Source organism: Triturus cristatus, chromosome 4_1 (assembly GCF_964204655.1).
Source record: "Triturus cristatus chromosome 4_1, aTriCri1.1, whole genome shotgun sequence".
In the NCBI taxonomy this organism is placed as follows: Eukaryota; Metazoa; Chordata; class Amphibia; order Caudata; family Salamandridae; genus Triturus; species Triturus cristatus.
The window spans coordinates 297,122,897-297,149,700 of record NC_140585.1 but is presented as its reverse complement, the minus strand read 5'-3'; the positions used below and the strand labels follow the sequence as shown (position 1 = coordinate 297,149,700).

Sequence of the window (26,804 nt, the reverse complement as noted above, 5' to 3'; positions counted from 1 at the left end):
ATTGAAGGCCTAGAACCCCCAGCTGAGTCCGCGGGGCCCAAAGGCGCGCCGGTGGAGTCGGGCTGCCCAAAGATGGAGTGGAGGTCTACGTAAAAACTCCCAAGTTAGGCTGGGGTCGCTCCAGCTCCCAGGAAGGCCCAGTAGGCTTCGCAGACGGAGCCGCTGGAAGACGACCTTCCGCATCCTGTGTCGCATCAGCCGTCGGACGGGGAAAACGCGAAGAGCGACAGTGCTTCTTCGCCTTCTTTTTGTGCTTCGACTTACCCGAAGACTTTGAAGAGGAGTGTTGATGGAGACTCTGCGACCGGTCCCGCGACCTCCTTCTCAACCGGGAAATCGAGCTGCGCGAACCTGACTGCCCGGCCTCCAGAAGCTTTCGGGTCTGCTCCCGCAAAGACTTTGGATTCATGGTCTGACAGTCAGAGCATGACTTTGGGTCGTGGTCGCGCTCAAAGCACCACAGGCACACATGGTGCAGATCTGTAACCGACATCAATTTGTGACAGGAGTCACATGGTTTGAAGCCGATCCGCCGTTGTGACATACCTGTGCACCCGGAGAGTTGAACGATTCAAAAAAGATGTCAGCAAAAAGTCGAAAAATGACGGTCAAAAAGTGACTAGAGGTACCGCTCTCTCCGGATCTGCGCTGGCTGGCGTGGAAAAAGAAAAAACTGACATCAGCGTGCAGGGGCGGCATCTAAGTAGATACCGCGACGTCATTCCGGCGATCACGAGTTGACCGATGCCACCTACTGACGCACAGGGGTACTGCTACGACAAAATTTCTACGGATCCAGTCTGACGCCTGGGGGTAATTCTAAGGTAAGGAGTCTATAACTAATGGTCTCTTTCAGATTTGGGTTTTCCTCTATGACATTATAAAAGTCTCAAATAGGTCCAGATTCTTGAACAAAATCTGGCTACAAGCAAATGAATATGTACACTCTGCCATATTTTATGATGAATAAGCTGAACTGGGGGAGAAGAGGGTATACATATTTTCATGCTTCATCCTATAACACCACTCACTTTTACAGACAGCTATAGTGAACCACACTGCATGCATGCACATAGACACAATCCCACCTCCAAGAAAGAAAGAAAAAAGCAGATATTACCATTCTTTCAACAGTACTAAGCACTAATGAGAAATTCACATCACAAACCCAATTGCCGACACAGAAAATCAAAGACCTCTCAGACAGTTCATACAAGCTTCATGGCCAGCAATACGACAGACTATCTCAAAACGTTTGGCAACTGGAATACCATAAACCGCAGATGTTTAAGCATATGGCAAAGCTCTCTGGCCACACCAAAGTTTCACTAACATTACTCAGAGTTCAATGAAGATGATGTGCCACACAACTGTCTTACTGAAGTACTCATGAGGGTCTACTAACGGAATATGTACGCTTCTATAAATGCTGAAAATTTAGAGCAGTTCTTCGAGGTTAAAAAAGAGCTAAAGAGTCACAAATGGGTTTATTTCAGGTTAAATAATAAATTTGAATTGAACAATCGGAACTTAATGAAGGTGAGGTTGCTGAAGATCATAAGAAGAAAAGTAAACTTGAGATTAACTCACCACTTGACAACTACAGAGAATGCAGCCCAAGCACTCAGGAGCTTGGACATGTACCACAGGGTCAACACATATGTATACTAGCCTTTCAAAAGCGTGCGCACAAATTTATCCACAACTTTGTTTTGCCAACATTTAGCAATGCCATCTCGCTTAGCTATCAGTAGCGTAAAGAACACCTATACAAGTTTGCCTGAACTGTTAGAAACAAAGAAAATGTATTTGTATTCCAACTATATTCCAAAGTTTAGGGGGGAAATATTTTTAAGGCAAACAAAAAAAAATGATTTGTCTCCTTTGTTTCCTTTATCTACAATACATTCTTGGTCATCACTGCGAACACCAAAGAATACAAAATGTATGCCGTTTTAACTAGACAACTATTTTTTTCATTAACTTACCAGCCTTTGAGTGTTAATGTAGTTTTCCTATTCTGAATAGCAGATTAAAGTGTGACCAATGCAAAGACCATGTTAACTGCCAATTAGTGCACTGTTGTAATTCAACTTAGTGTCCAATGAGGGACTTTGCAAACATCAAATGTGGCGAACACGGCCTGACAACCAAGCTAAATCACTGTTTTTATGTTGGCCACAGCTATTCAATATACTCACAAAGGTGAGCGGGTCATTCTGATGCTTTAGCAAGAATTTGTACTATGTCAGAAGAAGCGGACTGCTTTCAAGAGTTCTGTTTTGCTCTTTTAACTCAAAGAATCACTTCTACAGTTGAAAGAAATTTCAAGATAGTCATCTGTTCACTAAACCACTTACACCAACAGCAAGTTAGAAGCAATCCAGAACCAATAATGTCTATAGGCACAACAGCAAGGCACCTAGTTACAGTTCTACACATTTCAAACTGGAGGTAGTATCCTGAGTTCCATTAGAGACTGAAAACTGAGTCACCACTCAACCGCTCAAGAACATGCTTTGTGATTGGCACTTCCGACAAGGCTGGCCTTGCCAACTACCAAAGCATGCATATAGAAGAAAAAAATGTTTGAGCAAGGATTGGTTTAGTGATAAGCTGACCCTACAAAACAACAAAAATAATATGTTTAATAAAGGCTTTTTAATCCAGGCTCCCCCCCACAGGCTCCATTTATAAAACTATTTAGCATTCTGACAGTGAGGTCATTCCTACCATTTTTTTAATCTGCTTTTTAGAGATGGCACAATAAGCAGTGCAGTTAACAAATGGTAGTATATGTATCAATTCAGAATCTTGTGATCAGGAACTTTACAATAGACTTCATTCGGATTTCACAAATACAAGCTACAGAAGAAATGCACAAAAACATGCAGTTCCTCCAGAAACAAGGCAATAGCGCAATCTTATTAACACTGAAGTAACTAGAGCATATGCCTTCACATAACCAATATGGGAGGATTGCTCCATCGAGAAGAACAATTGTTTTCTTCTGTTATATATGGCCTGTGATTTAGGATTAAAAATACTGATACATTGGCATTTTACAGCAGCAAACATCTTGGCTGGCTGAGCGGTATTTGCGCACACAATTCTGGGGGATGCTCTAAAATTGAATTCTGATTAAAGTCTAGTAAATGATTGGAGCACTACTTCAAAAATAAACAATAAATAAAATATAGTTCACTTTTTCACAAAATCCAACACACATCTTACACTGACGATTTACATATTTGATGCCAACGTTTTAGCGGTCAGTAGGTACCACATGCTGCTCTCCAAGGATCTGCGAGAGCACTGCCGATTGAGCATAGAGGAAGGGGACACCAACTGCTATCAGCTGACACATGAAAAACCAGTCCAGAGGGTTTTGCTCTAGCAGGCCGCTGACAGAGGAGGCTGTGCTCAAGAGGCACAGCCTTACCCCCTTAACCTTGTCAAGGAGGCCGAAGGATAATCGCGCTGCCCTCCCCAACAAGGAAGTGGAGCTACCTGGAGATCGATCTGTAGAGGCAGCACCGGTGATCGTTCGGCCAATGTCTTCAGTGGCCATAGCATCCTTCAAAGGCCCCTTGTTCTCCTGTGAAAAATGAGGATATTGTGTCAACAGGACTCGAAAAGCAGCAATATAAAAAATAAACATTCTTTGGGAGATTCGAATGTGCACTTCATACTTTATACAGTGCAGGCTCGATTATCTTACAAATCCAGTGTGCTTTATCACTCAAAAGTACTGTCAACCGACCAAAAGGACTATACAACAAAGGTAATGTCTAATGTATGTTTCGGACCCAGGACAATTCAATATCGCTCGAAAGTTCTAGAATATGCAGAAGATGAAATAGAAGGGAGAGGAAAGGGGGAGAACAAGGACAGCATTCGGGCAATTGTTTACTGTGGGGGGGCAGTGGGTTGATGAATCATTTGAAATAATATGGGGGGGGGGGGGGAGGGGTACTTGAACTCATTATAGATCCCAAAACTTTTGCATCAAAGAAATCATCTGGTCCTTAAGTTTCTTTTAAAAAATATATAAGCATACACCAATTTTCAAATTTGCTTTATATTTGTGTTAAATAACTAATAAAAGCAATTCATCAGTTTCTATTTAAATATTTAGTTGTCCCATCCACTAGGGTATGCTCAGGAGTTGGAAGGTGGGTACTTGGATGTTGACCAAAATGATCGGTTAGGTATAGTCCAGTATGTTCAAAGGAGATATTGATTCATAGATTGTATTTTACCTCACATGCTACAAATAAAAAAGGTTTGTGTGCACAAATGTCTAAATCACAAGTGATGATTCATTAATGTCAATTATTATCTAGTAGACCCATGCTCCTTCCCAATTCTATGTTAAGTACAGGGGTTTGCATAGAAGTACTCAGGTGCTGACCAAGACAGATTGGTAAAGTATGATCAAGTATGTTCAAAGAAAATAATATTAATTCTGAGATTCTTATTGTTTTTAACGTCACAATACCACATACATAAAATGATGCTTGTACGCGCTAATTTTTCACTCACAAGTAATGATTCATCAATGTCTATTCTTTATTTTTTGTTCCGTTTTCTTCATTTGTCATCTACACCACCCTGATGAAACAAGCATTGAAAAACACACGTTGGCTACTGAAACCAACTGGAAATGTAAACAGGCATTATCGAGGTGAACAGTGCCTCCTTTGGTGAGAGGCCTCTACTGCGCAGAGCAGTTTGTTTTTGTACATCATGGGCTGTTATAACGTGGAGAGACAGCTGTTACCAAAGTAAAAAGCTGAAAGTGTGAGAAGGCCGGAGCGGGAAAGAGTGGAAGAGGGAACACTTCAGCTAACATAGCTTCACCTAACATAATATAAAAGCATTGGCCCCTATAAAGACATTTCCCAAGCACTGCCAGAACGTGGAAATTCGACTCATCGCTGGAAAACTCTGGAGAAGAAAGGCCCCGCCACCGCCAGAGCCAACCTTCACGAAGGGATGAAAGAGGTAGCCGAATGGATGAAGAACAGCCGCCTGAAACTGAACTCGGACAATACGGATTTCCTCATCCTGGGATCCTCACCCTCCGCCTGGGACGACTCCTGGTGGCCCCCCGCCCTAGGCAGCGCACCCATACCAACAGACCACGCACGCAACCTGGGCTTCATCCTGGACTCCTCCCTCTCCATGACCAGACAAGTCAACGCCGTCTCCTCGTCGTGCTTCAACACCCTGCGCATGCTACGTAAGATCTTCCGGTGGATCCCCACCGAGACCAGGAAGACGGTCACACAGGCCCTCGCCACCAGCCGTCTGGACTACGGCAACTCCCTCTACGCCGGAACCACCGCCAAGCTCCAGAAGAGACTCCAGCAGATCCAGAACGCCTCAGCACGACTCATCCTGGACATCCCCCGTCGCAGCCACATCTCCGGACACCTGAGAGACCTGCACTGGCTCCCGGTCAACAAGAGAATCACCTTCCGACTCCTCACCCACGCACACAAAGCCCTACACAACCAAGGCCCAGGATACCTCAACAGCCGCCTCAACTTCTACGCTCCCAAACGCCAGCTTCGATCGACCGGCCACGCCCTCGCCGCCGTCCCCCGCATCCGAAGAGCCACCACAGGGGGACGGTCCTTCTCCTACCTCGCCGCCAAGACATGGAACTCCCTCCCGACCCACCTCCGCCTGACCCAGGACCACCTCGCCTTCAGGAGGCAACACAAGACCTGGCTGTTCGAGCAGTAGCGGACCCCCCCTCCCCCAGCGCCTTGAGACCCTCTGGGTGAGTAGTGCGCTATATAAATGCTTGATTGATTGATTGAACAATATGATTGTCTGCAGGTTCACCTCCAGATCACGGATGGCCCTCGGGTGCACCAGGGAGTATTGGTTGCATGACTAAATCATGCTTATATCGGAGGCACCAAAAACAGACATCATGGTGGTCCCTAACAACAGCTATTGCAGGTGAGGCATGGGTTGATGCCTGCAGACTTTCTAGGTGACATACCTAGAATGCAGACACAAAAAAAAGCTGTTTTGTAAGTCGGTAAAGTACCAACAACGCTCAGGAGTGAAGCTCTCCATTAGAGCCGAAGGGTGTGGAAAAAATCTAATGGATGTCAGCTTAGAGATGGCGTCTAAATACAGATTAGAGCTGAAACACCCGACAGCATAGCAATGTCACTACGGAGTTTCATGGCACTCCCCACAGGGCAAATGCTGGAAAAGTTTCCAGATGCAGTCAACGACCTAGGTGCAATTCAGAAGCAAACTATGGTGAGAAGTATCATAAAATAGGAGTCCTGAAGGTCTACTATTCTCATCCAGTCTCCTCATTTCTATTAAAGATAGATTTGGTGGAAGGCCAATATTATACAATTATTTTTTAACCATTTGGTGGGTGACTTTAGGTCAAGGAAGGGTTTCAACTCTCACTTCAGTCCTTTTTTCAAAACAAAAAGTTACAGGAGTTAATTTTCTCCTTAAGGGTTATTATGAAAGTCTCCACAGCCTGATTCTGTATTAGACTGTTTACCTCCTGTAAAAGATTTTCTTGATGGCAATTATTAAAATTACACGGGGAAACTGGTGATGGAGGGGCTTTGAAACTGAAACAGTAGTCACTTTGCTCCATAATCAGCACATCTGACTTTTGTGATCTGCTTCCATAATTGTAAATGGTTCCCGATGCTTACCCTACCATAGTAGCACATGGGTGTAGGTGAATGCGGACATACAGTTTGCTTGCATTTGGAGTGGATTTATGACCTCCTCCTTTGGGTTGGCACCCTTGTTGGTATCATTCTTGAGGCTATTTAGGAATTTGAACCCTATGAATAAGCACAAGAATTGTGAGTCTTGAAATGGTGCCGTCTGTATCTACAGACCAATGGCCTTCAATTCGGACTTCATTTTATGCATTTCTTTGCCTGCATGGGATATGAGCAGCGTATTGTTTGAAAAGAGGTGGATTAGGATTGTTGAGAGCATCATAGGACAAAATGCAGATCTTTGATGTAGTGTCTGGAAAATAACTGCCTTTTTACTAGTGGTCTAGGCATAGGTATATTTAATTAAACCAGCAATCCAAGACTTCAAGAAAAGTATTAACATCAGCTAGTGATGCACTCGCTGGAGGCAAGTCTGTTTAGATGGTGAGTAATGTCTGACAGAACAAAAAGCAGAAGAAAAGTGTAAGAAGACGATTTAGGATTGTGAGTAGTCTTTGAGCTTTGAATCTGAGCAACTACGTTTTTTTTTTTTAAAGTATAGCGACACTTACGGCCTATGAGATTTTCTATGAGAGCATTTGGATCTGACACAAGAACAATCAAGATGATGGGTGCCTGTGAGGCGAGCAGACCTGGAAGGAGATTGTCTAGGCAGAGAGGTACACATTGCAGCAGTAACTACTGGCAAAGGAAAAACTAGAGGTCTACAAGGGAGAAGAAGCAGCAGGAGAAGCAATTCTTGGAAGCACTGGAAGAACCACTATTTGCAGCGATGAACAAGTTTACTTACCTTCGGTAACGCTTTTTCTAGTGGATACAGTATCTGCCTGTAGATTCCTCACCTTGTGAATATCCCCTGCGCCAGCAACATTCGGAAACTTTTGAAGCAGTCCACGCCGATGAGGTCGAAAACGACGTCACAGAGACGCAACTCCGCCAACGTCACCGGATCCATAAGAAGACCTAGTCGGCGAGATGAAGTCAGTTCTGCCCTTTTTTTCAGTGCCTTCGAGGCACACGGACGGACTGACAGCAATATATACACAGTACATAATATACAAATCAACACACACAGTGTGGCGAATAAATAAGAAGGCAAAAGAAACAACACACTGCCTTTAACAGTAAAAAAACACCGTCATTAGAATTGTAGGTATACAAGGGTGGACAACGGGGAGGCGGGTGGGTCAGTGAGGAATCCACAGGCAGATACTGTATCCACCAGAAAAAGCGTTACCGAAGGTAAGTAACTTGTTCTTCTGATGGATACATCCGCCAGTGGATTCCTCACCTTGTGAATAGATTCCCACAGCAGTCCCACTCCTGGAGGAGGGTGTCCACCATTCTATAACAAAGTCCTGAAGGACGGAACGAGCAAAGTGTCCGTCCCTCCTCGGAGTCAAAGCAGTAATGCTTCGCGAAAGTGTGGAGGGAGGCCCAAGTTGCCGCTCTACAAATGTCCTCCACAGGAACACCTCTAGACAAGGCAGACGAAGAAGACTTTGCCCTAGTAGAATGAGCCCGTAAACCCTCTGGAGGTTCCTTATCGGCCAAAGAGAAACATATCTTGATGCACAAGACAATCCATCTGTGCGCGTGTGCACCGCTCTGCCTTTCCTGCAGCCAACAAAGCCCACGAAGAGCTGGTCGCCCACTCGAAAGTCTTTAGTCCTATCAAGGTAGAAGCTCACCGCCCTTTTAGGGTCCAAGCGGTGAAGCTGCTCCTCCTCCTTGGAAGGGTGAGGGGGAGGATAGAAGGTAGGAAGGGTAATGGACTACCCCAGATGGAAAGGAGTTACCACCTTAGGCAGAAAAGCAGCCCTGGTCCTGAGTACCATTCTTTCAGCATGAATGGTCAAGAACGGGGGTTTTGAACTCAGAGCTTGAAGCTCACTTACCCTCCTTGCAGAGGTGATCGCAATGAGAAAAACCGTTTTGAAAGACAACAGTTTCAAGGGACACTTGTGTAAGGGCTCGAAGGGAGAACCCATCAGGTAAGTTAAGACAAGATTTAAATCCCATGGAGGTACAATAAAAGGAGTAGGAGGAAACTTGTTTGTAAGGCCTTTCAGAAATCGTAAAACAATAGGAGATTTGAACAATGACGACGATCAGGCAAGCAAAGGAAAGCCGACAAGGCCGAAAGATATCTCTTTACAGTGGCTATAGCAAAGCCTTGCTGAGCAAGAGACAAGGCAAACTGAAGAATGTCAGATAAACGAGCCCTCAAAGGGTCAATAGACTTCTCTCCGCACCAAAGAACAAATTTAGACCACCTATAGGAATAGATAGATTTGGTGGAATGACGTCTGGCAGACAAAATTACATCTACCACATCTAGCGGGAGAGAAAGAATTCAGGTTGCCCCGTTCAATCTCCTGGCATAAAGGTGTAAGCTCTGGAGATGGGGGTGTAGAACCTGCCCCTGCGACTGCGAGAGGAGGTCTGCCCGGAGAGGGAGACGGAGCGGAGGGCACGAGGAGAGGTGGAGAAGATCTGTATACCACACCCTTCTTGACCAATCGGGGCGATCAATATGACTTGGGCCCGGTCTTGGCGAATCTTCCTCAGAACTCGAGGAATCAAGGGTATGGGAGGAAACGCGTAAAGGAGTTGAGTGCCCCAGCTCAACTGAAACGCATCCCCCACTGCTCCCTGCATCGGATACTGGAGACTGCAGAATGACGGACAGTGAGCGGCCAACAGGTCCACCCAAGGAGTTCCCCACGTCCGAAAGACGTGACGTACCACCGCCGGATGTAGCCTCCACTCGTGGTCGGCAGAGAACTGCCGACTGAGACTGTCTGCACGCAGAGAGCCCCGGCCAGATGATTTGCCATCAGACAAATCTGAGCCCAGGACCAGAGACGCAGAGCCTCTCTGCAGAGACAATGCGTCCCCACTCCTCCCTGTTTGTTGACATACCACATTGCGGTAGTGTTGTTCGTCAGGACTTGAACCGACTGACCGCTAAGGGAAGGGAGGAAGGCCTTGAGTGCCAAAAGTATCGCCCGCAATTCCAAACGGTTGATGTGAAGCAACGTTTCCTCTGGAGTCCAAAGACCCTTGATCTCCAGATCCCCCAGATGCGCACCCCACCCTAAAGTGGATGCATCCGTTATCACTGTGGCCACCGATGGAGGTAGATGGAAGGGCTTTCCTTGAGACAGATTGCCCTCCACGCTCCACCAAGACAGATCTGCTGCAGCTTCCCTGGAGATCCTCACAGACTCCCTGAGATCTCCTTTGTGCTGATACCACTGCCTGCGGAGGCACCACTGGAGGGCCCTCATGTGCCAGCGTGCATGGTTGACCAACAGAATGCAGGAAGCAAACAGACCGAGAAGACAAAGTACCTTCAGGACTGGAACGGCCGCTCCATTGTAAAACAAGGGAATCATTTCCTGTATGTCGAGAATCCTTTGTGGAGGTGGGAATGCCCTACACACAGTAGTGTCCAGTACCGCCCCTATGAACAGGTTGCACTGAGAGGGCACCAGGTGAGATTTGGGTACGTTTATCGAAAAACCCAATTTGTACAACAGCCGAGTTGTATCCTGCAGCTGATGAAGTACCCTCTCTGGAGACTCTGCTTTGATCAGCCAGTCGTCCAAATAGGGGAAAACTGAAATCCCCAACCTTCTGAGATGGGCTGTCACCACTGCCATCACCTTGGTGAAGACCCGGGGTGCAGTAGTAAGACCAAACGGGAGGACCGCAAACTGATAATGTTGCGACCCTACCGTAAACCGGAGATACTTCCTGTGTGACTTCAGGATGGGGATGTGGAAATATGCATCCTGCAAGTCGATCGACACCATCCAGTCCTCCTGATGCAGCGCTCGAAGAACCTGCGCAAGGGTGAGCATCTTGAACTTCTCTTGCTTCAGAAAAAGATTCAAGATCCTGAGGTCCAGGATTGGACGCAATCTGCCGTCCTTATTCGGAATCAGGAAATACCGGGAGTAGCATCCCTGACCCCTTTCCCGCTCTGGAACCACCTCTATCGCACCTTTTTTCAGTAATGTCAGGACTTCCTCCTGCAGGAGAAGGAGGTGGTCCTCCGAGCAAGCACCTTGGCAAGGAGGGTAATTTGGAGGAAATTCCCGAAAGGGAAGGGCGTACCCATTTTCTACAAGATTTAGAACCCAAAGGTCTGTAGTAAATGATTCCCAATCTTGTAGAAAATGGGTAAGCCGGCCCCCCACAGGACCAGCATGATCCAGAATGGTGGATCTAGGGCTGCTTTGCACTGGTGGGAGGGGCTGAGGAAGAGGAAGAGAGCTGTCGACCTCGAGTACGACCTCCGACTGCCTCTGTAGCTCTTATACAGAGTGTTCTGCAGCTGTTGCTGCTGCTGCTGCTGTCTGTATGTCCGAAAGGATGACCTTCCAAAGCCCCTGTACCTCCTGAACGAACCCCTAGGCTGAGCTTGCAGGCCCAAAGATTTGGCCGTGGCCTTGCTCTCTTTAAATCTTTCGAGCGCAGCATCCGCTTTCTTGCCAAAAAGACCAGAGCCATCAAAAGGCAAGTCCAGGAGCGTTGCCTGCACATCAGGGGAGAACTCTGATGACTTGAGCCATGCACTCCTCCTTGTGGCAACAGAAGAGCCCATAATCCTTGTGACAGAATCAGCGGTATCCAAGCCACTTTGGATTACCTGACGTGCAGCCGCCTGGGTGTCCGACAGTACCTCATTAAAGTTCGGTCTATCTTCCTCTGACAGTTTCGGGGGTTTTGCTGAATCCATAAGAGCATGGATATACCGGCCCAAAAGACAGGTGGCATTCGTCGATTTTAAAGCCATACTGGCAGAACAGAAGACTTTCTTAGCCGACTGGTCTAACTCACTCGGGACTTGGGGAAAAGCACCTGTAGATCTTTTGGAACAGGCAGCCTGAACCACCAGACTCTCCGGAGAAGGATGGGATGTTAGAAAGTCTGGGTCCCATGGAGCTGCCCTATACCTCCTTGCAACAACCTTAGAGACCGCAGGACCAGAGAAGGGCTTACGCCATACCTCCATTACCGGCTCAATAATGGCGTCATTAAAAGGAAGCAAAGGCTCCGATACAGAGGAGGGAGAGTGTAGAACCTCTGTAATAATGTTTGGTTTAAACTCTGCAGATGGTAACTGCAGATCCAGAAGCTCAGCGCCTTTTTAATAACAGAGTGGTAGGGAGCCACATCCTTTGAAGGAGCATCAGCAGGAGGAGTAATCTCCCATTCAGGTGACAAGTCTAGGCCACTAGCCTCCTTCAATTCCTCAAATAGATCGTCTGATTCCATCAGCTCACGTTCTTTCATCTGATACCTCTGTTTCTCCAGTACCCTTTGGGCCTCCCTCCTAGATCTGATCCTCACAGCAGGAGTCAGCAGCGCCGTAACCGAATCCGACGGCACCGGAGCCGGCGTCTAGCGCGGATCCAAAGGAACAGCCGGCGTCGAACGAGGCCGAGTCGGCGCCGGTGAAGGAAGCAGCATCGACGTCCTCGGCACCGGTAGATGCCAATACGGCATCGCCGCAAAAAATGGCATTAAGGGAGCCTGAGGGTAAGCTTGAGGAACTCCCAAACTGAAAGCCATAGGACCCATGGGACCCGAAGGTGTACAAGGCTCTGGAAAAGACCCCATACATAGCATTTAGATAATGCGTCGGATCTTGACCTGATCCTGGAAACGATGGATATGGCTCATGCTGAGACATCACCGGACTCTGGCTGATCGGCGCAGATGGTGGGATCTGCGGAGCCGAAGGCTCGCCCGGAGCTGGAAGCTCTTCAATTGGAACCGGAGACGAAGCCGGAGATGGAGCTGGCGTCGGAGATGGAGCCAGGGCCGGAGAATGCTCCAGTGAAGCAACAGGCGATGACAGGCCAACAGGAGTATCAGGAACAGAAACAGGCGAAGGAGATACAAAGTCCTTACGATGTCGAGAATGCGAGGTCGATCTCGGAGCTGCATCCCTGTCCGAGCGATGTCGATATCCATGCCTCTTCTTTTTCTTATGCTTCTTGGACTTGGAAGCATGTCCCGAAGTCGACTTCGACCATGATCTTCTCCGACCTCTTTTCTCCTTTTTCATCCTGGCAATGAATAATTTGGCTTCCCTCGCCTTCAGAGCCTTTGTGCGAATCTTGCAACAGCAAGAACATCCTTCGACATCGTGGTCCGATGAAAGGCACCATACACAGTCTTCATGTAGATCCGTTATCGACATTTGCTTACCGCACTCCCAGCAAGGCTTAAAACCAGACTTCGTCGACATCTTCAGCTGCAGACAAGAAGAGGAGAGAGATACCAGCAGAAAACAAAGTATCAAACCAAAGCTACAGAGAGAGTCCTGAAAACCGTTTGCGTCGACGGCGAGGAAAAAAGTGAACGGACGTCATCACGCCGACGAGGTCTTCTTATGGATCCGGTGACGTCAGCGGAGTCGCGAGCGGAGCCGTGTCTCTGTGACGTCGTCTTCGACCTCATCGGCGTGGACTGCTACAAAAGTTTCTGAATGTTGCTGGCGCAGGGGATATTCACAAGGTGAGGAATCCACTGGCAGATGTATCCATCAGAAGTTATCTGTAAGAATGATTGTACAATCTCTTTGTGAAGTTTATAGGATAGCATTAGGTGGGGAATCAGAGCTCTTCCAACAGGAAGAGAAGCCAGTTGAACGAAGCCAGACATGGCGCCTCAAGGCCACTGTTGTTGAAATCGATCCGCTCAGCAAATCGGTCATTATCTAGGCCACACCGCATGGTGAATTTTGCTGCATCTCTCCCATCCTTAAAAGCTTGGGAGAGCACAGCCCAGGCCTCCTCCGGGACCTGTGGCAGCACCTGCGCAACTGTCTCCCAAAGGGAATGGGAGAAACGGCCCAATAAGCATGCGTTATTCACCGACCGCAATGCCAGGTTGGAGGAAGAAACTCCATTCTTTCTGAATGAATCCAGCCTCTTGGATTCCCTATCCGGAGGGGCGGAAGGGAATGCACCTTGGGACGTAGAGGCCTGCACGTCGAACTCTCTGGGGTGGGGTGTTGGCTGCAGAATTGTGGGTTGCCTGGCGACGAAGGCATGAAATCGTCCTATTCACAGAAATCCCCGTGCTAGGCTTGGACCATGTTACTAGAAGTACGCCTGTAGGTGCCTCATTAAAGGGCAACAGGAGTTTGGATGTGTAAGCCCCAGGTTGAAGCACCTCAGTCAGTAGATCAGTCCTGACCTGCACCGAGGGCAGCTCCAGTCCAAGGACCTCGGCTGCCCTCTTAACCACCATGGCATAGGATGACCCCTCCTCCGTAGCCACTGTTGGCGGCGAGAGCATGCGAGTATCTGGAGAAGTATCCAGTCCACTGGCCTCCCCAAGTTCCCCATACCAGTCCAAATTCTCAGAGACTTCCTGGGTTTCCAGAGGGTCCCCAGACTCCTCCCATTCCTTTCCTGAGCCTAGCACATCCTCAAAGTGATCAGGCAACAACATAGAACCCCTGGGTTCTGTCGAAGTTGGCGCCGATCGATGCCGTTCTGGCTCCGTGACATTGGGAATGAGGATGGGCTTGCGCCACCGCCAGGCATTAGTGGCGTCGCAGGCAGCGACTTCAGATTCAATGCCGGGGAAGGTCATGTTGGCATGACCGGCGTCGAACCGGATCTGGGATCGGATCCCTGGGAGCTCCACCGGCGTCATGGCCGAGCCAATGGTGTCAAACCCGACGGGCCCCTTCTAACTCCACAGGGCCTGAAGGCTCACCAGCAGGGTTGTTCCACTCAAATACATGGCGCATGGCCTCGTAAAACTCTTAGAGCGGGATGTCGCTCTGGCTTCCGGAAAGGTAGGGGGGAGCAGAGTGAAGTTGACTCTGGGTCCGTGGAACCATGCCTAGAGCGTTGGTGTTCCATACCTTTCTCGATGACGGACGCTAGTTGAGGTGAAGACGAAGTCCGCTTAGACTTCTTTTTATGCCTCTTCCCTGAGTGTCCTGAGGAATGGGAGGAAGAGGACTTAATGCTCCGTGAGCAGTCCCGCAACCTCCTCTTCTTCAATAGGGACCGTGACCTCCTCGGAGTCCCGCTTGATGGTGTTGACTGCCGGGCCGCGAGTAACTTAATCGCCCACTCCCTCAAGGTCTTTGGAGCCTTCGCCCGACAGTCCAAACACAACTTTGTATCGTGGTCACGCTCGAGACATACGCGGTGGGGATCGATGGCAGACATCATGCGGGAACAAGTCCCGAAAGGCTCAAAATCCGTCTTCCGCGAAAACATCCCTCGCACACAAAGTTGAAAATACAAAAATTTCAAAGAAAGTCGAGAAAAAGCCTGCCAAAAAGCGTCGGAGGGGTAGCTCTTCCCAGCTCAGTGTTTAACTGACACAGAAAGAAAAGAACTAACGTTCGTGTGCCAGGGTGGAGCCTATATAGGCACCACAACGTCATAACCGACGCGGACGACGTCACACGGAGCCGAATGGAGCCACAAGACGTCGCGCCTAAAGGGTATTGCTCAGCAAAAGTTTCCGGATCCAGCCGGACTCCTGGGAATTTCAAAAGTAAGGCATCTGCAGCAAGAAGTCTCTATCAGATCTAGAATTGAGGGCCAAAGAAACATCAGCTAGGATGGTTTTGCGAATGCCTCCATAAGAAAGTGAAATTCTCCAACTATGAATCTCACTCCAATGAATCTAGCTCAGAGAGCAAGGACCCTCCGCCACAAGATACGTCATGGCTGGTAGATGGATTGAAAAACAGAATTTAGCACAAGGACTCCTGAAAAGTGAAAATAAATCAGCTTCCAGAATCAGGGGTCCTCAGCAGCCTCCTTTTCCATAAGACATATTTGCTTCAACAAAGATTGCTTAAAGATGTATGACAGGGGAGGCTGCGCAGGAGGAAGAGGACAACTGATGAGGTTGACCTTGGCACCCCCTTGAATCTAAGGACAAGTAAGTATATTTTGCAGAAGTGGTAGGAACTATCGAAGGGATATCCATTAGGTTTCTCTGGGCATCTCTAGGAAGACCAACACAGTTCACCCAACTGTTTCTTCAAAAGGTCACAGAGGAATTTATAAACCTGATCACTAAATGCACGGTTTCAATGCTATACAGCAATTTGCTTGGCGGCCTCAAATCGTTCATGAACCACTTTTCCAGAGTGGCCTCTCACTTGGTCCAGTAGAAGTGGAATCACCTTTGTACAATATGCCAAAGGGCATGAGAGTAACGCACCAACAGGCATTTGCTGTTGTATGAATGATGTGAACAATTTATTTCACATTGTCTTAATTCACTGTGACGCTCCGTGGGATGCAAAGGTGGGAAAAAAAAAAGAATTGGTATTTAGTTTGGAGCAAGGAGGAGCGCAAAGTACCAAATTCGAAGAAAAGGGATTTGAAGATTATTTTGGAGCACCCTGGAAGTGGACTGCCTGGTGAAGTCCAGCTTAGTTCAAGTAGACATAAGGTCTAGGAAGGCCTCAATGTGAGGCAATGAGTCCCAATACGGATGAACTGTCCTAGAGGATTTTTGTCAGTAGTCCATCTCTGCCACTGGAAAAGGCAATTGTAAGACTTCATCTGTCCTGCATACGACTGCCTTAAAAGTAAGAATGCCCTCAGAAAAAAATGCTGATTGATAATCTAGGTCAATCTCAAGCATGTATGACGGTGGCAGTCTGGAGAACCAAATGAGGACCCAAAAAAAAGAAGCGTGTCCACCTCACCAATGTCCTTCTCAACATGAAACCCTATCTGTAGTTTCTACAAGATCAGCAGAAACATCAAGTCTGATGTTTCGCATGTGCTCCACCGTGGCCAAAAATGCCCTGGCCCTAGATAACTCAAAAAACTGGATGCATATCCAGCGCTGTAGATGTCACTGGTTCAGGTGTTGAGGCAGGAAAAAACAGAAAGGCCTTCACAGCAACAGAGTTGCTGCCTAGGCTAGAACGGTGCATCAACTGGGACAATCAACGTCAGGGTAGAGGCTAACAGCAGAGATCCTATAGGAGTCTTGGTGCTTGATGTCACACAAGGAGTGAGAGGAGGTCAGAAAATAGGCAACAAAGTATATGTGAAAGCTGCTACTTCAGCAGGGTTAGCACTAGAGGCCAGAAAAGCTTGTAGAGGGGGTAGAGCCAGAGAGCAGCCAAGAACTAGTGCTGGACTAATGTCTGAAGAAAAAGAAACCGATCTGTAGACAACAATCTAGGTCGGATTTGGGAAATGCGCCTGACAACCAGACAAGCAGTGAGCAGAAGGAACATTGAGAGGAAGAAGAGTCAACTGTTCGGTACTGGAGAAAGTGACCTATTCACGTGCCCATTTTCTCAAAGGCACAGCAAAATTTCAGGAGATAGCAACCTTGGATTGATTTCAATGGGGGGCAGATGAATAAGATTTAATAAAAGGAACTGAAGTTAGACTGCTGGGATGGGCCCATATGGTGCTCAGTGATGTCACATCAGGAGTAGAGCTGGAGCCATAGTGCCATTTATCAGCACTGGAGAGCTATTTTAACATTTTGGGACTGGCGGAGATTGACATCGTGAGGAATCTGTAGGCAGAAGTATCCATCAGATGAGCTACAGAACACAAATTCTGCCCAGTTCACCCTTTCCAAACTGCAACTTCGATCTGAAAGCTCAGAAATGAAATAGGTGAACTGAAGTTTGAGGCGAACACAGCACAAGTCCTGCTCTGCAACTAGAGGTGGTGGAATGATCCCGTTTCCAGTTAGATGCAGAGGCCTGCTTTTAACTAATTAAAATATATTTCAATGCACAAAAAGGGAGTCTACTGGACCACAGTCAACCTGAAACATAGCATCTGTTGTCTTACTGCATACTGTAATAAAAGGGGACTAGTCATTTTTCTTCATTTGGCAGATGCTTCTGAAATTATAAGATCACATTTTCACCAGTCTGGTGAAGCCAGGTACTGAAGGCAGGGGGCATCCATGCCAAGTGAAGGTCATAAAGGCTCTGCAAATGACTTTCAAATCCACAAGAAAACAAAGATAAAGGTAGCTGTTTGGAATGTATATTTACCCAGGAGACTTGAGGTACTTCAGAGATTACTCAAGGCTTAGGCAAGATTTAAAGGCAACAGTTTTTCATTTTGTTTTCTAAATAGAAAGTGGGAAGATATAAATGCCTAATGGCAATATGTTCCATAACTCTGGAGCTAAGGCTCAGAAAGAGATTCCCCCTTGCATAGCAATATGAAAAACGGCACTGTAAAGAGACGGTTGACCTGACCGTACAGGATGGTACTGCCAAAATTTCAGACAGGAAGTAAGGACCAGGACCAGATATACATTTATGGACTGGACAAATATTTAAAATGGCCTGAAGTAGAAGCCAGTAGAGTGGTGACAGAATAGGTTTGGCTGTCAGTCTGCTGAGATGCTTGGTTTGGAATCACCTGTAAATGTTGAAGTTGTGACTTAAAGTCTAAATCCAAATCAATAAAATAATCAATCATGCATCAATCAAGGCAGCAATTGCTATCCTTCTGCCATCTGGTGTTAAGATGAGATGAATAGGTTATATTTTATGTAACCGAGGGGTGAATTTGAATTTATGAATATGCTTATCACAACAAATTCACATAAAACAGGTTCTAGGTGCTGACACCTTGACCAAAAAACTGAAGATCAAAAACCTGAAACAGATAATGGCATAAAAATGCAATCCTGTTGTGTACTTTATTTGAAATCAGGGTTTCAAGATTTTTCAAAAAATAGTAGGCAATTAGATGTGGCGCGGAGTAAGAGGCAAGTTGTTCCATAATTTAGCCCTATCACTGCAGTACAGCTTCCGCCACATCAAACACGGCAAACTCTGAGCAGTTGTAGAGTGAAAGAATGAGCTGATCACAAGGACCGGACCTAGCTAGAACATAGAAAGAAGAGTTTATGAACACTGTAAGTACGTGACAATTCAGCTCTATGAATATGTGATTGAGGTTTTAACTGATTCCTGTTCGCTAAAGTTAGCCAATGCCGATCTTTCAGTCTCGCAGATACCAAACAGTACCTAGGGATACTAAGCAGTAACCTTATAGCTGAATTTTTTACTCACGGGAGTCTGCCAATAAACGGTTGAGGTAGACCTAAAACTAGATCATTTTAGTAATCGAACCTAGAAGTTATTAATGCATAAATTACAATTTTCCTAGCTGTAATGAGATTAAACAAAACCATTTAAAATAGGGTCCAAGGGATATATATTTTAAAGACCCACACCTGATTTTATCCCCAGCACCAACTGAATGTATAACACAGGGGGTCTAACAGCCAAATTTGAGAGGCTACACTGTCGATACTGAGTCAACAAGATCTCAAAATATCTTTATCGCACACACAACGTATTAATAAAGATAAAGAAGGAAAAAAGGCTAACACTACATGCATAGAGGAGACCGGTACATCACCGATTATTCGTAAAATAGCTGATTAATCCACAACAGATTGTAAAGGGTTTCCATCAAATTCGACTCAATGATCAGTCCTATCATTTGGCCAAACCCATGTGCAAATGAGGCTGGTCCCCTGATCAGTGGGACACTCCGCTCCGCACCTTATTGTTGTATCAGGATTTGGTCCACCAAATACACAAACCGTCCATGACGACTGATCTTTTGATGGTAAAGTAAGAAGAAATAGTGCAACGAACAAGAAAGTGATTTAAAATAGGATGGAATGTCCTCCTTCTAAATACTTTATTCTACGGACTGGACACGCCTCCTAATTAAAAAATAGAACAGTGCAAAAGAAGACAGTGACAATTATCTGTCTACATAAAGGCCAACATGTTTCTGCCTAACGGGTATTTAATCCCTTGGCATTCGTCAGGGCCTCTGCTCGTATAATAGTTGCACTCCTAATAGTGAAATATAGAATTCACCACCATCACCAAAAACAAATTATAGTAAAACTGGTTAGAAACGGTACAACCTGTAACAACCATGGACATTAACCCTCCGATTCACAATGGTTACTATGAATTCTGTGAAGGAAAACGTTATATCATTAGTACTGTATTCGATGCATCAGTCTCATGTGCATAGTGTGTCACCAAACCAACCAATAATGTGTGTCAGAAAATTAATTTTTATGCTTACCCTTTGTGGTAGGGCAATAGACCTCACCTCACCTGGACACTGCTCAGGTACTAAGAGGCCCCGCACTACAAAGATATAGGGAAAACAAAAGAATGTGGCAAAGTACTGTAAAGAAATTTTTTCCGCTTTATACCCTGCCTATGATCATTCCTATAACCAAATGCCCTGTATCTAGAGTCAAAACATGTGAGGTAGATAAACACCCCAAACTCAGTGTACTAAGCCTCAAAATGACCCAGAAACTCGACTAAGACACCAAACTTTAAGGAAGATTAAAACTCCTTTGTATGCTTATTCAGGAATTTTACAACATACTGATCTTCAAAACCTGTGATTTGCTAAAGTTTACAACATAGTATAGCTAAAAATATTCTAAAAATATTCTGTGGTAGCTGCTCACCTTTCCGTCGGTACCTCAAGCTCCCATCTGAGACTTGGGGGAGGCACCGATCTTTAGGAGATGCTAGTATAAGTAGTCTAGTGAGGGTTTGTTAGTGAAGTATCCCTCCACCTTTAAGATGTATACTAGATAGTGGCGATCTTATCATGTGTCCCTTCAATTGGTATATATTAGTGGCAAAGACAATATTATCAGACATTTATTGTGAAGTAAGCCTTATTGGTCTTTATTTTCATAAGAAAACTAAGGACACTACTTTACGCTCGAAATCTCGTGAGAGGAAGCGCTCAGAACTACCATATGATGTCATATCGGCCATCAATGTAGTTCCTAACACTATGATCTGGTAATCATTAAACCGTGATTATTCCTCACGTGCATATGATGTTAGAATGCCCCCAGTGTTGTGAGTCACTGCCTATTTTTCTCCAAAATAAGCCTACTTGAGCTTGTTTCCTTAGGAACAAGAGCGCACTACTTAGCGCTCGAAATCACGCGAGAAGATGCGCTCAGAACTACCCGATGACAACATATCGGCCATCTTTGTAGTTCTGAAGGCTCCAACCTGTATATCATAGAATCACGATTGACCATGTGTTGTTTTTGAAAAAGTACCAGTCATTGGGCAATGACAGTTGCCCAATGATGTCATTTCGGACATCTTTGTAGTGCAATGACTGCAACCTATTGGTCCGTGATATTCCAATGTTGTTTTTGGGAACACAAATGCTCTAAGTAGTATGCCATGAGTGGCCTCAGAGTGTATTCAATGGGCATAACTATGCAGATGCTCCAAAATCTTAAAATGTGGGAACCATCCTAATGGTTGTGCATAGCTATATGTCACCCTCCAGTGTATGTCAGAAAACTCCCATAATCAAACCTATTTGTGATATTATGAGAAGAGTGTGAGCAAAGTAATTCAGGCATGAATCAATATGTACAACATGTTTATATAGACACACCCTATTACAGTCAGTATATCCCAGTTATTACTCACTAGTTCCAAGGCTACAGGGAGGTCCAAGGAATATCATCATTTAATCCTCCTGTATCTGTCCGAAGTTTATAAATCCATTTTTGCTCTTTTCTAAAAAGGTAACCCGACACATCACTTATGTGACTGGGTATATATGGCTTCTCCAGGACAGTCCATTTTAAGTCCGTTTCTAGATGTGCACGCTCCAGGAAATGTCTCGTAAGTTTAGTGTTGTTTTTCTTGCAACGAAAAGAACTCTTGTGTTCCAACATCCTGGTGCGGACTTTGCGGGTCGTCATACCCACATATCGTGTGGAGCAAGGACATGTCAACATATAAATCAGATTGGTACTATTGCAATTACTATAGTTACTCTGCAACCAAGGTCTCGTGGTGCCTATATCCATCTCCTTCGTATGTTTGGTCTGAGGGCAGACTGAGCAAATGCCGCAAGGGTGATGCCTGACAGCTGGTGGAAGGTTCCACAGTGTTCCACCAAGTTTCCTAGGGAGCTCTTTTGGGCGTGTGTGAACAAGTCGATCCCGAATGCTGCTTGCCCTTTTGAACGCAAACAAGGGTTGCGCGATTGTCTCTCTCCCATGGTTCAGAAGGCGCCAGTGTCTTTTGACAATCTTCTGGATGGCATTGCTTCTAGTATTGAAGGTGCTCACGAAAGTGAGTCTAGTCAGAGGTGGTTTAGGGATTGGAGCTTCCAGGAGGGCCTCCCTATTGTTGTTAACCGCTCTCTTTTTTTATCTTTTTATGAGTGAATTAGGATAGTGTCTGTCCCGTAATTGTCCACAGAGATTCCTAGCATGCACCTCAAAGTCCTCTCTATTGGAGCAGTTCCTGCGAACCCATAGGAACTGGCCATATGGTAGATTCTGGCGCAGGGACTTCGGGTGGTAGCTCTCGTAAAGGAGAAGTGAGTTCCGCGCCATAGGTTTCTTGTACAGTTCACTCTGCAATCCTGCAGTAGTGACATAGATCGACAGATCTAGGAATGCAATTCTTTCCTTATTTGTTTCCATGGTGAATTTAAGAAACTGGTTTCTACTGTTTAGCCATTGGTGGAATTCATTGACTGAATCCACCGTGCCTCTCCACACCACCAACACGTCGTCAATATAACGCTTCCACCACCTAATAGAGGTGTGGAAGGGGTTGGTTGGTGGGTGTCAGTACGTGTTGTTGTTCGAACTGGTGCACGTATAAATTCGCCAGGCTCGGCGCGAAAACGCTGCCCATACTCGTGCCCGAGATCTGGAGAAACAGCTTGTCCTCATACTTGAAGAAATTCATTTTCATGTCTATAGTTGCCAAAGCCATTATAAATGGTACAGGGGTGATAGTTTCACATATACTATCCCTCAGGATGGATGTTACGACTTCCAAAGTTCAAATGAATAGATATGAAAGTATGCTGTTCCTAGAGAGAGCTATTGGTGAGTAAAGAGATGTATGTGTCCCCGAGGTCAGGAGGAGAGTCCTCCTTTAGGAAAAAGACCCTCACACACCCGGCAGACTAGCTGTCATATGTCGTCAGCATGTGGCCCAGATGTTAAGTGTCATCATCGGGTCTGCTCCGAATCGGGGCGGCGCTGCAATCCCCGATCGGCGACCCCAGTGGCGCCTTTTTGTGGAGATCTTTATTCCATAGTTGCCGGTGGGTGAATGCAGGTGAGGGCCTTCAAGTGAGGAAGTGTGTGGTGGAAGGAGTGTATTAAAAATAAGTAGTGGGGAACCTAAATAGTGTTTATTAAATGACGGGGGTCCCACTCTTATTCTAAAAACAATAGAGTGCGTAATATTACAGTTAAAATGACTGTTTTACGCTGTGGTCATAAATGGTCAACATGTTTCTTGCTTAAGTAAAGTAACCGCAATTCTTCAGGACCAGGTGATTCACACACTTATTGGTAGTGGTAGTGGCTACTGTGGCACTTACCACACATACAGCACCCTAATAAGTGGTGACTAGTGGAGGTGAGGTACAATGCCTGAAAGAGAAAAGTACAGGGACACAAACATACATGTAAATAACAATCGCAATGTGACAAATATTGTAGATCTTATATTTAAAAACTACGATCATCAGTTGTCATGCAATTTCAATATTGCCAGGTGTTCAGCTATAAGGTGGTACTAGGTGTGAACACCCTTAAGAAGTGGACTAAAACAAGAGTATTATTAAAAAATGACCAATTCCCACTGTGAATAGTGCTATGGCAGAAATTTCAGAGTACCCGATGTGAGGGGTACACAGTGGCATCAGGGCAGAAATATCAGTTAATTGGGTTAAACCACTCACCCTTAACTGCAGGGCTACGAGATCCAACGAGCTGGCGCTGGAGGCAGACACCGGCTAGTACAGTGTCCTAATGGTACAAAAAGCGGCGACCAGAGTGGAAGGCAGAAAGTGCAGCCGCAAAAAGATTGGGGTGAGAGCTGTTCCCTTTATAGCTCAATCGTATAGCGTGGAAATCCGTACAAGGTGAGGACCCAGGCACTAAGACCTACACGAGAATACTTACAGAAGTCCGTAGAACAGGACGCCTTCCCACCTACACTTGATCCACGCCGACTCGGGGGACGTATCTCGGAACTCCCAGAGGAGTTATCAAGCGTTATCCAGCCAATCGGATCCGCGTACCAATTGGTTCGTCAGAGAGGTACTGGGGGAAAGACTAGTATGCGAAGTCTACTTCCGGTAGAAGAAGAAGAGTGAATGTTGGCGTGTTGCAGGACGTGCCACGTCATTAACAGGAAGTGATGACGTGGAGTCACATGCAACAACAACAGTGCTACGTAAGAAGCCCTTATTGGTTGTGAGAGTTAGGGGTTGTTGTGGTAACCTTATGATGTCGGGGGCGTGTCAGTCCGATATGCTTGGAAAGTACGTGACAGCGCGGATCGAGGGAAAATAGCAAATGCGTGTTGCGGGCACCTGGTGTAATGTAATCATTGCGTCGCCACATCGCATGTTGGGAAAATGACATGAAGGTATCGTGGGATATCTATAGACACATAGGCTAGTATACTGTGGTGTCTAAGTGTCACAATCTCAACCAAGTGTAGACTCAATCAGGTTCAGAACGTCTACTGGGGACAGATAGATAGTCAACATCAGGGAGAGGTTGACTTCCTCATCACCCTTGATGTTGAGGCCCTCTATACTAATATCCCCCAGAGGGCTACCCTTGATGTTATAGAGGATGCACTGAGTAGTCTAGAATGGATATCACCCACCCCCCGCCCTTTCATTATTGAATGTGCCACTCTAGCTCTAACAAAACATTTTTTTGAGTTTGAAGGCCAATTATTCCATCAGACACAGGGCACGTCGATGGGGAGTACCTTTGCCCCTAGTGTGGCCTGCCTCTACATGGCAGCATTTGAGGAACGAGCCATCCACAATGAATCGAACCCTTACAGAGCTAACATCCTATTGTGGAAGAGGTTTATTGACGACATTTTGATCCTCTGGAAGGGTGATCAGGTACACTGCAATGAATTTTGCCAATGGATAAACACTTTAAATCCATATTTAAAATTTACGAGTACCATCTCTGACCACCAACTTCCCTTTCTAGACCTCTTGATCATACTAGACGATCATCAAATGAGTACCACACTACATCGCAAACCCACTGACAGAAATAGTCTATTACATTTCAATAGCTATCACCCTGGGGCACTCAAACAAAATTTACCCTTTGGTCAATTCCTCCGTATCAGGAGGAATTGCAGCTCTGTGACTGACTTTAAAAAGGAGTCCAAAACCCTTATGACCAATCTTCTCCAGAGGGGTTATCAGAGCCGGGACATCAAGAGATCCTACAAACGTGCCCGTAACAACAACAGGGAAGGGTTACTTGAACCAAGAGAGAAAAAAACTGACGACTGCCTCACCTGTGTGATTACCTACACTCCTAACTCATCACAACTCAAGAAAATCATTAACAAACATTGGGGTATCCTCCACACCGGGGAACTTACAATACCTAACCCCCGTTTTGCCTTCAAACGCACCACTAATTTGAAGGAGAGATTGATACATACTAGACCCAAACTACCAGTGAATACCACTCAATCCACTTTATGGAACCTTCCACCTGTCAGGGGCCATTACCCTTGCGGTTCCTGTGTGATTTGTCCTCAAACTAAAATAACGAAGGACATCGTTTTTCCTAACGGGACCACGTGGGAATGCAGAACGCACACTAACTGTAACACTGCCTACTGCGTTTATCTGATAACCTGCCCGTGTAATCTACCCTACATAGGGATGACGACTAGACCAGTGAAGACGAGAATCATTGAGCATCGGAGTAATTTCCGTTGCAAAAAAATGAACACTAGGATGACTAAGCACTTTTGTGAAAATAATCACTCTCCAGATTCTTTCAAGTGGGTAGTTCTCCAGTCCCCTAAGAATGTCACTAAAACAAAATTATTCACTCTGGAACAGAGGTGGGTGATGAGATTATTTTCCAATACTAAAGGATTGAATGAGGACATCCCGTGGAGTAGCCTCACCAATATTTGACATGACAGAACATACCACTATCTATCTGTCCCCAGTAGACGTTCTGAACCTGATTGAGTCTACACTTGGTTGAGATTGTGTCATTTACTTACCACAGTATTCTAGCCTATGTGTCTATAGATATCCCACGATACCTTCATGTCATTTTCCCAACATGCGATGTGGCGACGCAATGATTACATTACACCAGGTGCCCGCAACACGCATTTGCTATTTTCCCTCGATCCGCGCTGTCACGTACTTTCCAAGCATATCGGACTGACACGCCCCCGACATCATAAGGTTACCACAACAACCCCTAACTCTCACAACCAATAAGGGCTTCTTACGTAGCACTGTTGTTGTTGCATGTGACTCCACGTCATCACTTCCTGTTAATGACGTGGCACGTCCTGCAACACGCCAACATTCACTCTTCTTCTTCTACCGGAAGTAGACTTCGCATACTAGTCTTTCCCCCAGTACCTCTCTGACGAACCAATTGGTACGCGGATCCGATTGGCTGGATAACGCTTGATAACTTCTCTGGGAGTTCCGAGATACGTCCCCCGAGTCGGCGTGGATCAAGTGTAGGTGGGAAGGCGTCCTGTTCTACGGACTTCTGTAAGTATTCTCGTGTAGGTCTTAGTGCCTGGGTCCTCACCTTGTGCGGATTTCCACGCTATACGATTGAGCTATAAAGGGAACAGCTCTCACCCCAATCTTTTTGCGGCTGCACTTTCTGCCTTCCACTCTGGTCGCCGCTTTTTGTACCATTAGGACACTGTACTAGCCGGTGTCTGCCTCCAGCGCCAGCTCGTTGGATCTCGTAGCCCTGCAGTTAAGGGTGAGTGGTTTAACCCAATTAACTGATATTTCTGCCCTGATGCCACTGTGTACCCCTCACATCGGGTACTCTGAAATTTCTGCCATAGCACTATTCACAGTGGGAATTGGTCATTTTTTAATAATACTCTTGTTTTAGTCCACTTCTTAAGGGTGTTCACACCTAGTACCACCTTATAGCTGAACA

The 26,804-nt window shown here is 46.0% G+C and overlaps 1 protein-coding gene across 32 annotated transcripts in view; it reads right to left on the bottom strand.

The window, feature by feature from the left end:
- Positions 1-26,804, bottom strand: part of MICAL3 (microtubule associated monooxygenase, calponin and LIM domain containing 3) — a 1,875,796-nt gene that overhangs the window by 815,628 nt on the left and 1,033,364 nt on the right. For all 32 annotated transcript variants that reach the window (XM_085652129.1, XM_085652139.1, XM_085652136.1 and 29 more), the window contains one exon: positions 3,511-3,598. In XM_085652129.1, coding sequence (XP_085508255.1) covers positions 3,511-3,598 — 88 coding nt within the window. The remainder of the gene's footprint in view (positions 1-3,510; positions 3,599-26,804) is intronic.